Source organism: Bombus fervidus, chromosome 2 (genome assembly GCF_041682495.2).
Source record: "Bombus fervidus isolate BK054 chromosome 2, iyBomFerv1, whole genome shotgun sequence".
Classification (NCBI taxonomy): domain Eukaryota; kingdom Metazoa; phylum Arthropoda; class Insecta; order Hymenoptera; family Apidae; genus Bombus; species Bombus fervidus.
Window position 1 is genome coordinate 12838666 of NC_091518.1, and position 14596 is coordinate 12853261.

Consider the following 14596-nt stretch of genomic DNA (forward strand, 5'->3'; position numbering starts at 1 on the left):
ATGAATACCGTATTAAAATTTATTATAAAAATCTATTGAAATAACAACAATACAATTTTATTATTATAGCAAATAGATTTTATATTTTTCCAAAATTAGCAATGAAAATTATTTAAATATACAAAATTGCTAGTGTATAAAATAAGAAAAACAATTAATGCTGCATATGTAATAAGAGTCTTTATTTATTAGTAAATTATATTGCATGATTAATAAGCAACGTATCGAAACCTGCAAATACTGATATTTATTGGATAATAATACATATACAATAAAATTAATAGCAGATTTTGAAACGTGCTTCATCGCAACATATGTATACATGTGTAAATGTAAATACAGGAATGTAATGAAGAAAGAATGTGTGTGTATGCCGTCCGATTTTCTCCGCACGCATCATGTGATTGTGCGATAGAGTGAATATTATATCACTCACTCATTAGTACATAATATATATAATAATTGTATTTAATATATTTACACACTAAAATATGGTTTATTACAGGTGATTTTTTTAACATGTAAAGTAATAATTATTATGATATAGAAAAATTATATTTATTTTTTAATTTCTAAAGAAGAGATAAAGATTTTAGAAATTAAACAAATTTTGTTAATCATACATACAATATAATTCCCTTTTTGGCACAGTTGTTTAAATTTTAACTCTTACGTTACATTTATAGAGTCCAATGTAATATTTTTTGCTCACAAGTACATAATTAATTTGTCTGTATCTTTATACAAAAAATCACCTGCAATGTAATATGTATACAAATTGTTAATTGTATGCACTTATACAAAAGTACAAGTACATACATGTTTACAAATACTATTTTATTATGGAAATAACTAAATTACAATTTTATTAGTGAACATTATTGACAGTGAAAAGAATTATTAAGTAACATTATGATTAGCTACCTTTTATGATACTGATTTGTTTTATATTATTTGAAAATCTTTTACAGTGATTTGAGGAAATGCATGATTTAACAAATACTTCATGAATTTAATTTACATATAGCAAGATTTAGAATAAATAATCACCTGATAGAAAAAGTTTTTAATTAAATAATTTAAAAATTTTATGTCCAATCTATATCATATATATGATTTTAAATGCGAATATTAAAGTAGAATGTGTTTGTTAGAATACATTTCACAATTGATTTAATTGTGCCTGAAAAAGAATATTTCCAGTTAAACATCTAATATTGTTATATGATGTATGTTGTTAAATATATACCTGTATCCAAAAGGACTTACATATTTCATTAGTCACAGTTATTAGTACATAAACCCAATATCAAATAGATATTCAAATATTTATTTATCTATAAGAACTGTAACTATAGTTATGGCTAATTTACCTATATGTAACTTTTTTACATATATATGTACAGAAGTCTTTTGCTATTCAAAAACTAGCTTTTAATATATTTATGTAAATTGAATTTTATGTTAGGTGTTCGTATTTTGCGATACATTTTTACATCATACAAAAAAATTGTTTGTAAAAAAGCTGTTCCTTTATAAGAGGACGCATATAGCAGAAAGACTTTACTAAATTATTCTTAATCACAATATATCTTCAACAAGGTATAAAATAGCGAATACAACTTACAAATATCGCAAAAGAATTCTTGAAATATAATAATAGTCTGCAATATCTTTTTTCTAATTAATTTAGTTGACAGTTTAGTTTATTTTCTTCCTTCCATTTACGCACATCATATATATGTTATATATGCATTATATAATGTTTATATATTTCGTTACTAAATTTTTATAAATCAATGATAGTCATGGAGAGTATCATATCTTTTATATAAAAATCTTTTAATTTTGTTCTTATTATGTGGAAAACAAAGCATTTACTATTTTATGTTATGTTATATGGCACACTTCATACATTTTATGGTTCTTGAATCTCGCTTTGTGCACTTATCAATTCCGATTGTATTTAAAACATGTTAAATAAAAAGTAACATAACTTAATACAAGCTGTATGGAAACAATTACAAAATATTGTAAACAATTATTGACCTGATCTAAATAGAACCATTTTTTTTAATGATCACAGTTTTGTTATAACTGGTTGTATAAGAAACAAATCAAAATATCTATTGTGAAATTACAAAAGCTAATTTCGGAAGACAACCCGACATTGATTAAATAATAGGAAGAAATATTGTTTTATGTCGATAAGAATATATTGTGCTTATTTTTTGGTAACAGATCAGTGGTTGTACACTTAAAATAATTAAAATCATGTAATTTATGATCTATATTAAAGTCTATCAGTTTAAATATACAGGCAAACAATATATAAATATTTAAATGTTAAAACAAACATAACATGGCTCATCTTCCAAATAATATCATTGACAATATCAAACTGATTTCTTTCTAAAAATCTGGAGGAATGTAGAAGCATTTAGTATGTTCTTCATGGAAGTAAATGTTTTAACTTATTGCATTGAAAATATTAAATGATTTTAGTACATTAAATACAAATACTTACTTCTAAATTAAGATAAACTGCATTAAAATTACAGTTCTATAAAAAACTATAAAATTTTTAATGCCACCTTAATAATAAATTGGTACTTTTTATAGAGACCCCAGTACCCTGTCCCTAAATATTGAGTTAGCACACTTGCTTTCGCATTTGACTTCATATGGCACAAGTACAAACGTGTCACATCGTAGAGTTTTGTGCCCAATATAAAATACTTTGATGAAAGATATCTTAATAAGTATCCAGTCATTGACATTAATTTGTAAATTATTACTGTATTAAGTCACGATCAAACGTCAACTACGTCATTATTGTAATTGAAATTTGAGTCACGTAAAAATGAAGTACGTCGAAGTTTAAAACCTATACGATTTTCTTCAACCGTTTTCGGCACTTCCGTTACCTAAAAATATAACAATTGTATATATAAAATTATATTTAACCCAACATGATACTTCAAAGTATTTTTATAATTTTGTAATAATGTTTTTGTGTAATGCTAAGACAAATAAACTGTATTAAAAAAAGCAAAAATATAAAATCACGTTAATGGATTTCAAGCGCAAAACAATTTTTTCAAGCTATCATAAAAGGGCTTAGTACGCTGCATACTTTTAAAAAAGTGTATTAAATGATTTAAAAAATGAGAAAAAAAGAAAAAAAAACAAACATTACATAAGGTACCTTGACATCTGGTTGGTTGATAGAACGTTGAAGCACCGACCTCCATGCTGCAGGTGCGGTATGCTCTAAAATAATATATACAGCAAGGCTTCTTAATTAAAGGATACAACATGCATATTCACAATGTACTTGAAATTAACAAGGAATTAATAATTAATTAAAAATTATGCGTGAATCGCGAATGGTGTTTAAGATGTTACTAGATACATTGAACATGCAGTAGAAAAATGTATTTTTGCTTCTTACCATTCTCTTTCCTTTCAGTTTTACTTTTGTTTAAACTAGCTGCCAATTCCCTCACTGACCTTTTCTCTACACTGGCATTGCTTAAAGAACTAGCAGTACTACTTGCTGATAACGTCGGTGGTAATGAAGCAGGACCACTTACACCGCTATCCGTTGATTCATCAAGTGCATCTCCAGAATCAGGTGTATTTCCAGCTGAAGTATTTGGACTAGAACCATCGCTTAATAAATTAAATTCTCCTAAAACATTAAATACATAATATATATTATTATATAAGCTAAGAATTTTATTATTAAATAATTTGCTTTTTTTCATACCAGATTTTCTATCAGTAGCCATACTCCAGGGTCTTGGTTTAGGAGCTGTTATAGGTGGAACAGGTTTAGTCTTGGAAAGAGCACCATTGCTTTTTCCATCTGTAAGTGAACTATTTCCTTTGGTTAGAGACCTTAACACTGGAGATTTCGATGCTTCCGAATTACTTTTTGTACTGCTACCATTTGTTGGGCTACGAAGATCAAAACCTGTCGATCTTAATTTAAGAGAAGGTAAAGGTTGATTTGCAGTCTTATCTGTATCTACCGCAGATTTTTTTGTTAAACTTTTCCTGGTTTCGTAATCTTTAGGAACAGCCGTTGCATCTTTATCCGAGGAATTTGTAGCAGTTTGTTGTAATACCTTACTATTTTCATCCGAATCTCGTAAACTGCGTGTACTTGTACCAGAACCAATAATGGGTAATGTACTACGTTTAGATGTATCAGCGGTATTACCGATACAATTATTACATACATTATTACTTGTATCTTTGTTGCTATCTGATTTTGTAAGAATTCTTTCATGATTTTGCGCATTGTCTGTTGTATTTCGCCGAGTTAATGGAGATGCAGTTAACGGCGAATCACCTTGAGATCTTCTGCCAACAAGAGGAGAAAATTTTTCTAAATTATCGCTAGATCGTGATCGCGGGGCAGGCTCAAGAAGTGTTTTTAACATTGGAGAGCTACAGCCAGGTTTTTTATCCGTCTCAGGTGGAATACTTTTATGACTCGTAAGAGATAAATTTGGGCTACCATCCGTTGGAAAAGTATGCAAAGAGCTACAGCAAAATAAAAGGAAGTGTAATGTACATAATTTCCATAAAATATTAATGAAATACAGTTTTAAAAATAATACCTGTCATCACTTGTAGGGGATATAAGAGGTGTTGTTGGTGTAGTTGGTCTGAAAAATACATCGAGACCTTCTCCAAGAGCAAGACCATCCACTGGTTGATCTGGTCTCAGCATTGGTCTTGTAGGTGCTCTAGTTTTTGTTCTGCGTGGTCTAGATTTTACTAAATGTTGCAGTTGCTGTCCTACAGTATTGGGTAATTCAGAAACAGAATCTAGTGATTCTGTTAAAGAATGTTCTGTCTCTGAAATAGCTGAAAGAATATGTTGATATCATAAATGATAAATATATCAACTATAACATTTTTTATGTTAAAAATAAATTAACCTTCAGCTTGACTTTTTGGTAAAGATGGTAACAGATCTGGAATGTCATCAGCTGAAAGACCTTCCACAGAATCGACTACAGATTTCGGCCGCAATTTCCTTCCATGTAAACTTTTTCGTTTATTTGATAAATGTGGCGTAGCCTACGTAATATCATTAATATGTATTTTAATTTTTTACAGTAATTGTAATATGTTAATTCATTATTATGTACTACAAAAGATACCAACAAATAATATATTTTTAAATATGTATATACTTTACTTACAAGATTTAAATAATCCAATTTCTGGACAGACATGGAAGTTTTATATTAAAATTATTATGTAGCAAAGTTTATTCTAATATATATATTACATATATTATATGTAATATAAAAGTTATTTTGTAAAATGTTATTTATTGTAATATAAAGTTAAAAAAAAATAATAAAAGGTTGCGTTTTTTACCATTGGAGATTGATCACTGGAACATTGACCAATAGAATTTACAAGTGAATAAGTTTCTGGTGGACAATCTTCTTCCGAGGCAATACTGGTTCTACCAACTGGTAATGCTGTAGATACACCTACAGTACTTGTAACTCCTATAACACTTCCACTACTCATTGAACCAGCACTAGGCCGCAACACATCAGGCGTACTGCTTCTTGTTCTACTATCACAGTCACCAATCTGAAAATATAAATATGAACATCAATATCAAAATTAAAAGATTTTAATACTAAACTTTTAGTATAATACCTTTTAGCATGTATTTAACACATAGTGAAGTATATTATACATACTAAGTTTTTATAGCTTCTTGACAATGATTCAATTACTTCATCTGTTATTCTGTCGGATACATGTGCAGCAACTGCCAAATTTAATTCACTATAAAAATATTAATAATAGATAATTACAAGCAATGAGATAAGTTAGTGATTATTTGACAGATATGTATTAAAGTCAAAACGAATAAGTAATTATGATCCATACTTGACTCTATTGACTATATCCGCCCCAGCTTGCTCTGTGATAGTGGTATGTATGAATTCACTACTAATTTGATTTTTTTCTTTGCAACTACTTCGTAGATCATCTTCCACAGCAACTGATTCACTTTCATCGCCTCTAATTACCGTTTGCGAAAGTATCGTAGGACACTGCTCATTTGCACACTTTATCATAGCATCTAAGGAATCCTGTATTTAAATTTTAATAATTGAAACGTATTATGTTTAATGTAAGAATAATATATATTTGATAATAAAATACCTGTAAATATATGGTTACAACTTTATGCAATTCATTTGCCATTTCGTGTAATTTTAATTCTATTGGATTATTTTCATCTCGTCGTTGAAGAACTTCGTGTAATCTTGGTAAAAGCTACAAAAATATCATTTGCATACAGATCTATTCAAAATGTATTTATTATTCTGTATTTTATACCTGTTTTGAATTATCTGCATCTTGTATGAGTCCAGTTGCATAATTAATGTCATTATTAGCATCACAGCTTTCCGCAGCAATAGCCTTAATAGTGTCTTGCGTTTGTACAACCAATCTGTCAACCATTTGTTGTGTGGAGCTTAACAAAAATCCTTGTTGCAATCTAAATGCCTGTCCATGACTATATTTACAAGGAGTAACGTTTCTTTGTAACAAATCCTGGATTTTTTTAGCTAATTGTTCCGTTTTTTCAGCTGATGTTTTCATACAAGGTTGCAAATCATAAATTGGAAATGGCATATGTCTTACACTACAATTCCTGTAAAAGAGTGTCATATATTAGAAAATATATTAACATATTCGTTATTAATATAAAAGATTGCGTACTTTTCTAAAGCATGAACAATATCAGCATAACCTTGAAGAGTAATATTATTTTTATCATAAATAATAGTTCTCAAATGATTATTAATTTGTAATGCCTTTGCTAATAATCTGGCACCAGGATCTCCAATCTGATTACCACTAATATCTAAAGTATGAAGACATGTGTTACTACCAAGGGCATTGATAAGATTATAGAGATCAGATTTTAGTCGAGAATCTGGTAAATGTAATGCTTGCAAAACGCAATCATCTTCTTGAAGCATTTGCACAAGGGCATCCATTACAACAGCAATATGTTTGCTTTTCATACTAACAGTGTTGCGACCCATATATAATTGTTTGATCGACTTGTTTTTTCCTATAGCAGTTATTACTTGTGCTAAATCAACATCCATATCTGTGAAAAGACATATTTATAAGATATAAAATCAAATATTAGAGTAAATAATTTATTTATATTATACTGTACTTACTACTATCTGAAATATCCAATGATGCTATGCAACGTACGCCATGAATGCATGATTCCAATACATGAGCACCCATAGAACCCAAATTGTTTCCACTCATATCAAGTTCTAAACCAACTGTACTTTCATTGCATGCCAAACCAAGTAACAAATGTTTCAATGCCTCTAGCGGCAATTTACAACAAGATATATTTAAGTACTTTAATGAGAGTGTAGCAGTAAAGAACTGTTTAAAGCTGGGAGGTATTTCTTTGGTCTTTTTACTTGAAAAGGAGTTACGAGCAACATTTAAATGGACTAGATTAGTTGCACAACCCCGTAGTAAAGCACCAAACAGCTAGATAGAATAAATGTAAAATATGAGCTTATTTGCTCTTACATGAGTTTTACGTATAGAAAACTAAAATATACTTACACATTCTAATGTTGTATCTGTACCACTTAGATCTAAATGAGTTAGACTATTAGGTTGTGCCAAAAAATTACATAAATTCTGTAAATATGTAATAATTATATTTATTGCATTTCCTACTATTATAATATTAGTATAATCATTTATTATATTAAATTTTGGAATAATATTTAGAAACAACTTACATTGATATCATCTTTTAAAGAGTTTTCTGAAAGATTTAAATATTGCAAACTAGTTGGCATGCTTCTATTTAAACTTAGTGCATGTGCAATTTGACTTATTCCTTTTCCAGTTAGTCCACAATGTGCCAAATTTAATTTTTGTAAACCTTTGGGTAATTTGCCAATAGGTCCGCTTAAATGTGCACCTCCTTAAAAATAATATTATTATAAGTGATATTATTAGTAGACACATATATTAATTAATATTAATAATTAATGGTTAAATTAAGCATAGCAATGTACAATACTATTTATTAAGTATATGTAAGTACACATTATGTAAGTTAAACAATTAAATATACACTGTAACAATCATCTTTTTTTCATGGAAAAGAGTAAAATTATAAATGGAGGATTATTTCTAAACATAAAAGGATAGGGACAAACTTAAATAACATTAATGGTTATTTGCACACCTTGCAATTTGGCTATTATCCCACACAAGCTAGAGGCTCCTATAAAAAGAAATTTGTATAGGGATACTTTAAGAACATACTTAAAAAGTGTGTAAAAAAAGAAGAATTGAAACCACAAAAAATGGATCTACTAAGGAATAACATCCTACATAAAAATCTTTATAATTAATACTTACCTTTATCTTCAATGGTATTATATGATAGATCAATAGTCTGTAACATTGTATTAGCATTAGAAATTAGAGCTAACGATAATTTGTGCGCAAAATCCCTAAAAAAAATCACATTTGGAATTTATTTGTTAAAATTAATTGTATTATAATTATGCATTTATTTTAACTTTACCATTTTATTCCAAGATTATCTAGATAAAGTTCCTGAATGGAAAGGGATCTACGCATAACATGTAACAATCTCTCCAAAGGCTCGTGACTTAGTTTAAGATGAGATGCCCTTAATTTTGTAAACCAAGTATTATATTCCAAGGCAGAAATGATTGGCACCAGATCTTTTTGATCCAAATGATCAAAATCTCTTAAATTTAGCTCTCTTGTATCATGAGAGAGGTATATTGTATCAACATCCTATAAATATAATTGTCTTAAAAAACGTTCAATAATAATAGTAGGACATTTTCATATACTTTAACAAGTTACCCAGGCTACTTCTTCTCTATATGGTACACCATGTAAATCACACATACATGCATATTGGGTTGAAAACCCCCCACAAGGTCCAGTATGTCTTGTTGCTTCTGTACTTCTAGCTAATTCACTACCTCTTATACTCTGCAGTCTACTAGCTGGTATTACTTCTATTTTTCTTATAATATAACTATAATAAAAATTATAATTTTAATATCAGTTATTCTAATATTATAATAATTAAAATAAATATAAATTTATACATATAAGGTAATAAACACATACTTCAATGGTACAGTGGGAAAGATATTTCGAATTGCAGTATGTAAGGCCTCAATCATTGCATCTACTTCTGTAGTATCTGCACCTGCTCCAGTAGTAGTAAAATTGTAATATCTTTCCCCAACACTTAAAGATAATTGGTTTGCTCTTTTCGATTCTATAGATGTTATTTCTAAATAATGAAAATGGCAGTCGATCTGTAAAAAAAATGTTAAACATAATTATTAAAATAATCATATAATTTTATTTGTAAAAACAAAATAATCATATTATCTTACTCTTGTGGGCACTTTGGCCGTTAAGAGAAACAAACGGCATGGTGAAAAAACCTTAAATCAGAAAAATTTAATTTTGAATCACTTTAAATTTAAATAACTTCAAATTTATTATACATTATAATATTGTAATACTGCAAATATTACTTACCAGAACACGATTTTCCTGTTTATCTTGTTTTGTTTCCAATTTTACAACATTCTTTAATAATATTTTCACATGCTTACCTAATAATGCTTTCACCGATTCTACAAATAATGAATAATTTATGAAAAATGATAATTAAGCTAATGGCAATTTTGTAAAATATACGAAATTAAGGAAAAGGTTTAAAAAAATTGTATTATAATCCAATTTGTATTTTTATGAAATAAAACGAGGATTAATGAAACTTCTATAAACATTTTTGAACAATAACTATTTGAACAAGAAATATATATTTTTTTATGTATGACAGTTCCATAATACGAACGTAAACATTCAGTAGAAGACAAACCATTTAAATCTTTCGTAAGTTGCGATCTAGTTGACATTTTGTTAATTGGCTTATTTTTCAAACATCAACGAATCCATTTAAGACATTGTTTTTTTCGTCACACGGTGACCAAAGTTTTCTATCTTGCTTAAAAAAATGTTAAGATAAAGGGCGATGTCACGAAACTATAAAGCTGAATAGCCGCCATATTAGCACCTGCCCGCGATCCATTCTGTTCCACTCCGTTCCGTTCCATTCTTACAAGTGTATTTATTTAAATTTTTTTACTATATTTTTTACTCTTACCATTTACTAAACGTTATGTTCTGTATAATAAAACAACTGATTTAAGTGATAATTAATGTATGTAAATTGTACAGAATAGGTTATTGAGATATCTTTAATAAATTACCTAAGTTAGTAGCAGAGAGAAACAAAGGTAAATGATAGCGAAATATGGTACAATATTTTAATGATATACAAAAATAATTGTTAAGTGCGCAGTAAAAAATTAAGGTGAATAATAATATTTATGTATAAATAAATAATATTTTATGTTATATAATTTCAGGATTTAATCCACATCTGATAAAACATGTTTGCTATAAAAAAAATTTTGAACAAAATACGAATTCCTTTATACCAAACTTATGCCACAAATTCAAAATTAGTTGAAATTTCAAAAAATGATACAGGTAATATCAGAATCCTAATTTTCATAAGTTATGTTTTTATTCAAGAATATTTTGCCCTAACAGGTATTGCTACAATATCTATGGCTCGTTCACCTGTAAACAATTTAAACAAAGAATTATTAAATGCTTTAAACATGTCCTTAATGGATGTACAAGAAGAAAAATGTCAAGGTGTTATATTAACATCGTCATTATCAAATATATTTTCAGCAGGACTTGATATAAACGAAATGTATAATCGGACTGAAGAACAGCTAACTGAATTTTGGCAAACATTGCAAGACACATGGTTAACTTTATATAATTTGAAAATACCAATAGCTGCTGCAATTAATGTATTATTATAAATATTATTGGTATAATTATTTTCTGAGAAATATATATATATATATTTGTTACTTTATTTATAAAGGGTGCCAGTCCTGCTGGAGGATGTCTTTTAGCAATTTCTTGTGAATATAGAGTTTTAGTTGAAGGAAAGCATACTATAGGATTAAATGAAACACAATTAGGAGTTATTGCTCCAGAATGGTTTAGAAATATATATGTTGACACATTAGGAAATAGAAGAGCTGAATTAGCACTTTTAAAGTAATTTATTGTTAATGAATGTATAACAAAACATTTATCCCATTTAGTAATATCTATAATTAATTGAAAACTATTGATTTCATAGAGGAACCCTATTTCATCCAAAGGAAGCATTAGAAATTGGACTTGTAGATGAATTAGCTTCTGATAAAGCTAATGCAATCCAAAAGTGTCAAAATTATATTGAATCTTTTAAACACATATCCTGTAAGTACAATATTTATTTAATTAAGATAAGTATGCTTAATATTTACTATATAAAATATTTATAAAGCCAAAGCTAGACAAATGACAAAAATGGAATTAAGGAAACGTAATTCATTATGGTTGAAAGTAAACAAACATATGGATCTAAATCAATTTTTAACAATTATTCAGTTACCAGAAGTACAAACTGGCCTAAAATTATACATAGAAGCTTTGAAGAAAAAATAAGAAACTTTAATCAAAGTGTCGTATTTTAAACTATCATATTAGAGTAAATATTTTTATACAATTTTTATAGAAATAAAATATTTTATACGAAAATATATTAGTATATTAAGAGATATATTATATTGTTTAATAAATATATAAGTTCAGCAAAAATACTTACTTCTATATTAATTTGCAATGTAATAGGTTTATAATATAACTTCTGAATGATCATGCATCATTTTATCAAGTCATTCATCAAGTGCTAATATAATTTCTGAATCATCAACATTTAAATTTAATTGTTGCAATACTTGCAGAAATTCTTGTTGTTGAGAATCTGCAAAATGTGATATTTCTAATATTTGTTGACTACTTCTTTCACTCTCATGTCTATTAAATCAAAATAAGAAATTTTTGAAAATTAAACTTCAAAAATATATTAAATTATCTAAAAAACGAAAGAACTTGCCTTATTAGCCGTTCGCTGTATTCTTCAACCCAGTTTTTTAATCGATTTATCATGATATCTTCTCGAACATCTATTATCTGTAATTAGAAAATTCATATTAGTTTTTGAAGTACAAACAGCAAAAATATACATAGATACACATACATACTTGTAAATGCCTTTCATGAGAATTATTAAGATTGTAATTTAACATGTCTTTATCTTCACATAGATTTAATAAATGACGTGGCATTTTTGCATCATCTCCAATACCACTAAGGAAATACAGAATTAATCCGTTAATAGTGTCATTATACTCTGCTTCACAATTACGTAATTGTGAAAAATATCCTCGTGCAGTTGTTAGAAAAGAATCCACCATATCAGAAATGTTGATCCTAAATACTTCATTTATATCCTTTATTAAATAAGTTTAATATTATTTTCAATTTAATTTTCCTATACATAACTCATAATAATTAAAATATACCTCCATTTGTTCATGCAGATCTACTTCAATGGACATTAATCTTGTCCATGCATCAGTTACTGTATCACTAAATTCTTCTGAATATTGTTGTGCTATTTCAGTTACATTTTCTAATGTAGCAGTATCTACATCTCCAACTAGTTTTTTTAATAATTGTTTAACAGTTGCTAAAGCGTCAGTTTTCCTGCGCAAGACATCATTTACAATCCTATAATTTGAAATAGTACAAATTACTATCAATTTTGTATATTTTATATTTGATGCTCATGTATATATATATCACTCACATTCTACCTTGATTTTCTGAAATAGTTTTACCTTCATTTACAGCAATATTGTAAAGATTTATTTCATTCATTCGCTTATTATGTTCTTTCAAACCTATCTCACAAAACTCTTCACATATAGCAATAAAATTTTTCTTATATTCTTCATGTGCATTTTGTGTATCATCAGTTACCATAGATAAATCCTTTCCTTCTACACATAAAATGCACTTAATAAATTTTTATGTGGAAATGCATGGAAAAGTAAATAATAATTATTGTATGTATAAATAAATTGATAAACCCTTGTCATCTTCAAACATTTGATGAAAGAGATAATCCCCATCAAGATGTTCTACATATGCAGCAGTGAGGATAGCTAATTTCTTTTCATATTCTTGCTGGGCATCCAATTCTTCTTTTTCTTTCATTTCTGCTTCTTCTAAAGTATTTAAAGTCCTACTAAATTATAAAATATAAATATTTTAAAATAAATATATATATTGTTTTTTATATATCTATTTTATGGATATTTTATAATTACTAATGTTTTTCTGTAGCATCTTTCCTTTGTTCATTAGTTATCATTTTGTATTCATAGTAAATTAATTGTGGTAAGAATGCAAATACATAATGCAAATATCCATCTTCTTTAGTGCATGGATTTCCACTCATATTCAAACTACGTAACTTTTTAAATTTTCTCAAATATAATACCTAAATAATAATACAAATGTAAAAATATAAAATATTTAATATCCACGTATATTTTGCACATTACATACATGTTTTGTATCTGTTATAATATTATTACCAATACTAAAAATCGTAAGATGACATAATTCATCTATGTTTTCTATCTCACGAATTTCATTATTAAATAGAAGCAATATTTCTAGTTTTGTTAAATTGTTTAAATTCTCCATTATTTTAATGCGATTGAAAGAAAGATCCAATTCTTTTAAATTAACAAGCACATTTAGGTTTTCTATTTTCTCAATTATATTATTGGATAATTTTAATGTCATTAGATTTGGCATTACCCATAGGTAATCAAGTTTTAGAATATCTAGAAGAAAAAATAACAAGTACACGTATGTATAACAAGCTAAATGCAAGTTTAAAATTTATGTATAATACGTACTAAGAAATTCAATCCGAATTTCTTTTATTTCATCTAATTTAATACCATCTTCGTAAAAAAGTTTACCAGCTTCTCCTTTTGGCCCTTGTTCAATTACCAAATTTATTAACATATCTTGATTTATTACACGAGGTTGTACAAACTCTTGTAATATAGTAGGAACGTCTTCCTCAATCATCATTTTTAGATATTTCATAAATATCCTGTACAAAATTAAATGAACAATTATCAGAGTACATATACATATGTATGTACTGCTTTGTATCGAAAAGTATTAATTTATGTAGTCTTCATTCGCGGTTGCCGCGCAACAAAGATTTATCAATTTTGTGGCGAACTTCAGAACCATGTCGTGTCAATTTCATACCAAAGAAGTTTCCTGTTTTATCGACTCGAAGAAATCTATTTTATTGAAATTTATCTTTTAAAGACAACATTTTGTTAAGTCCGGTTATATCATTGTTATATTCCTTATTATTTATTACTTGATCACGTCGTACAAATGTTTTCAATTATTTTTTATAAATAGTTACAGACAAAAGTTTAAGGGATAAAAAATGTCACTTAAA

At 27.5% G+C, this 14596-nt stretch overlaps 3 protein-coding genes across 12 annotated transcripts; 1 reads left to right on the top strand and 2 right to left on the bottom strand.

The window, feature by feature from the left end:
* Nucleotides 1-158: 158 nt before the first annotated feature.
* Lrr (capping protein regulator and myosin 1 linker 1 leucine rich repeat protein) lies at nt 159-10140 on the bottom strand. Of its 6 annotated transcripts, none has more exons than XM_072013649.1 (24): nt 9998-10140; nt 9652-9749; nt 9504-9554; nt 9229-9422; nt 8956-9133; nt 8645-8883; nt 8476-8570; nt 8300-8338; nt 7845-8032; nt 7663-7740; nt 7251-7584; nt 6778-7174; nt 6391-6709; nt 6214-6327; nt 5935-6140; nt 5742-5829; nt 5404-5628; nt 5223-5243; nt 4956-5097; nt 4632-4881; nt 3773-4554; nt 3455-3694; nt 3209-3273; nt 159-2927 (listed from the first exon to the last, which is right to left on the bottom strand). In XM_072013649.1, exons 1-24 carry the CDS (start codon nt 10032-10034, stop codon nt 2814-2816), a joined length of 4494 nt encoding a protein of 1497 aa, XP_071869750.1. In that variant the 5' UTR covers nt 10035-10140; the 3' UTR covers nt 159-2813. The 6 variants fall into 6 exon arrangements, with proteins under 6 accessions (XP_071869750.1, XP_071869741.1, XP_071869764.1 ...); XM_072013640.1 differs by having other exon boundaries at nt 3200-3273; XM_072013663.1 differs by lacking the exon at nt 8300-8338 and having other exon boundaries at nt 3200-3273.
* Nucleotides 9991-11852, top strand: LOC139992828 (enoyl-CoA delta isomerase 1, mitochondrial). Of its 2 annotated transcripts, none has more exons than XM_072014059.1 (6): nt 9991-10011; nt 10548-10671; nt 10735-11006; nt 11084-11262; nt 11348-11469; nt 11537-11852. In XM_072014059.1, the coding sequence occupies exons 2-6, from the start codon at nt 10572-10574 to the stop codon at nt 11695-11697; spliced, it is 834 nt and encodes a 277-aa protein (XP_071870160.1). In that variant the 5' UTR covers nt 9991-10011; nt 10548-10571; the 3' UTR covers nt 11698-11852. The 2 variants fall into 2 exon arrangements, with proteins under 2 accessions (XP_071870160.1, XP_071870153.1); XM_072014052.1 differs by lacking the exon at nt 9991-10011 and adding an exon at nt 10306-10415.
* Nucleotides 11537-14570, bottom strand: LOC139992715 (dynein regulatory complex subunit 3). Of its 4 annotated transcripts, none has more exons than XM_072013878.1 (9): nt 14028-14386; nt 13669-13952; nt 13428-13600; nt 13188-13345; nt 12905-13097; nt 12618-12825; nt 12297-12545; nt 12149-12225; nt 11537-12069 (listed from the first exon to the last, which is right to left on the bottom strand). In XM_072013878.1, the coding sequence occupies exons 1-9, from the start codon at nt 14221-14223 to the stop codon at nt 11928-11930; spliced, it is 1680 nt and encodes a 559-aa protein (XP_071869979.1). In that variant the 5' UTR covers nt 14224-14386; the 3' UTR covers nt 11537-11927. The 4 variants fall into 4 exon arrangements, with proteins under 4 accessions (XP_071869979.1, XP_071869952.1, XP_071869969.1 ...); XM_072013851.1 differs by adding an exon at nt 14395-14570 and having other exon boundaries at nt 11932-12225; nt 14028-14230; XM_072013868.1 differs by having other exon boundaries at nt 11932-12225; nt 14094-14386.
* Between the last annotated feature and the right edge of the window lie 26 nt (nt 14571-14596).

What these genes read in the sequence shown, in the direction of transcription:
- Lrr (XM_072013640.1), bottom strand. Translation starts at nt 10,034, where the DNA reads ATGTCAACTAGATCGCAACTTACGAAAGATTTAAATG. An exon ending in GATAATCTTGGAATAAAATG is followed by an intron (nt 8,571 to 8,644) that starts GTAAAGTTAAAA and finishes GATTTTTTTTAG; the next exon opens with GGATTTTGCGCACAAATTAT. An exon ending in GGCTACTGATAGAAAATCTG is followed by an intron (nt 3,695 to 3,772) that starts GTATGAAAAAAA and finishes TTAATGTTTTAG; the next exon opens with GAGAATTTAATTTATTAAGC.
- LOC139992828 (XM_072014059.1), top strand. Translation starts at nt 10,572, where the DNA reads ATGTTTGCTATAAAAAAAATTTTGAACAAAATACGAATTCCTTTATAC. An exon ending in AATTTCAAAAAATGATACAG is followed by an intron (nt 10,672 to 10,734) that starts GTAATATCAGAA and finishes TTGCCCTAACAG; the next exon opens with GTATTGCTACAATATCTATG. An exon ending in CAATAGCTGCTGCAATTAAT is followed by an intron (nt 11,007 to 11,083) that starts GTATTATTATAA and finishes TTATTTATAAAG; the next exon opens with GGTGCCAGTCCTGCTGGAGG.
- LOC139992715 (XM_072013878.1), bottom strand. Translation starts at nt 14,223, where the DNA reads ATGAAATATCTAAAAATGATGATTGAGGAAGACGTTCCTACTATATTA. An exon ending in TCAGAAAATCAAGGTAGAAT is followed by an intron (nt 12,826 to 12,904) that starts GTGAGTGATATA and finishes TTCAAATTATAG; the next exon opens with GATTGTAAATGATGTCTTGC. An exon ending in CTCATGAAAGGCATTTACAA is followed by an intron (nt 12,226 to 12,296) that starts GTATGTATGTGT and finishes TTCTAATTACAG; the next exon opens with ATAATAGATGTTCGAGAAGA.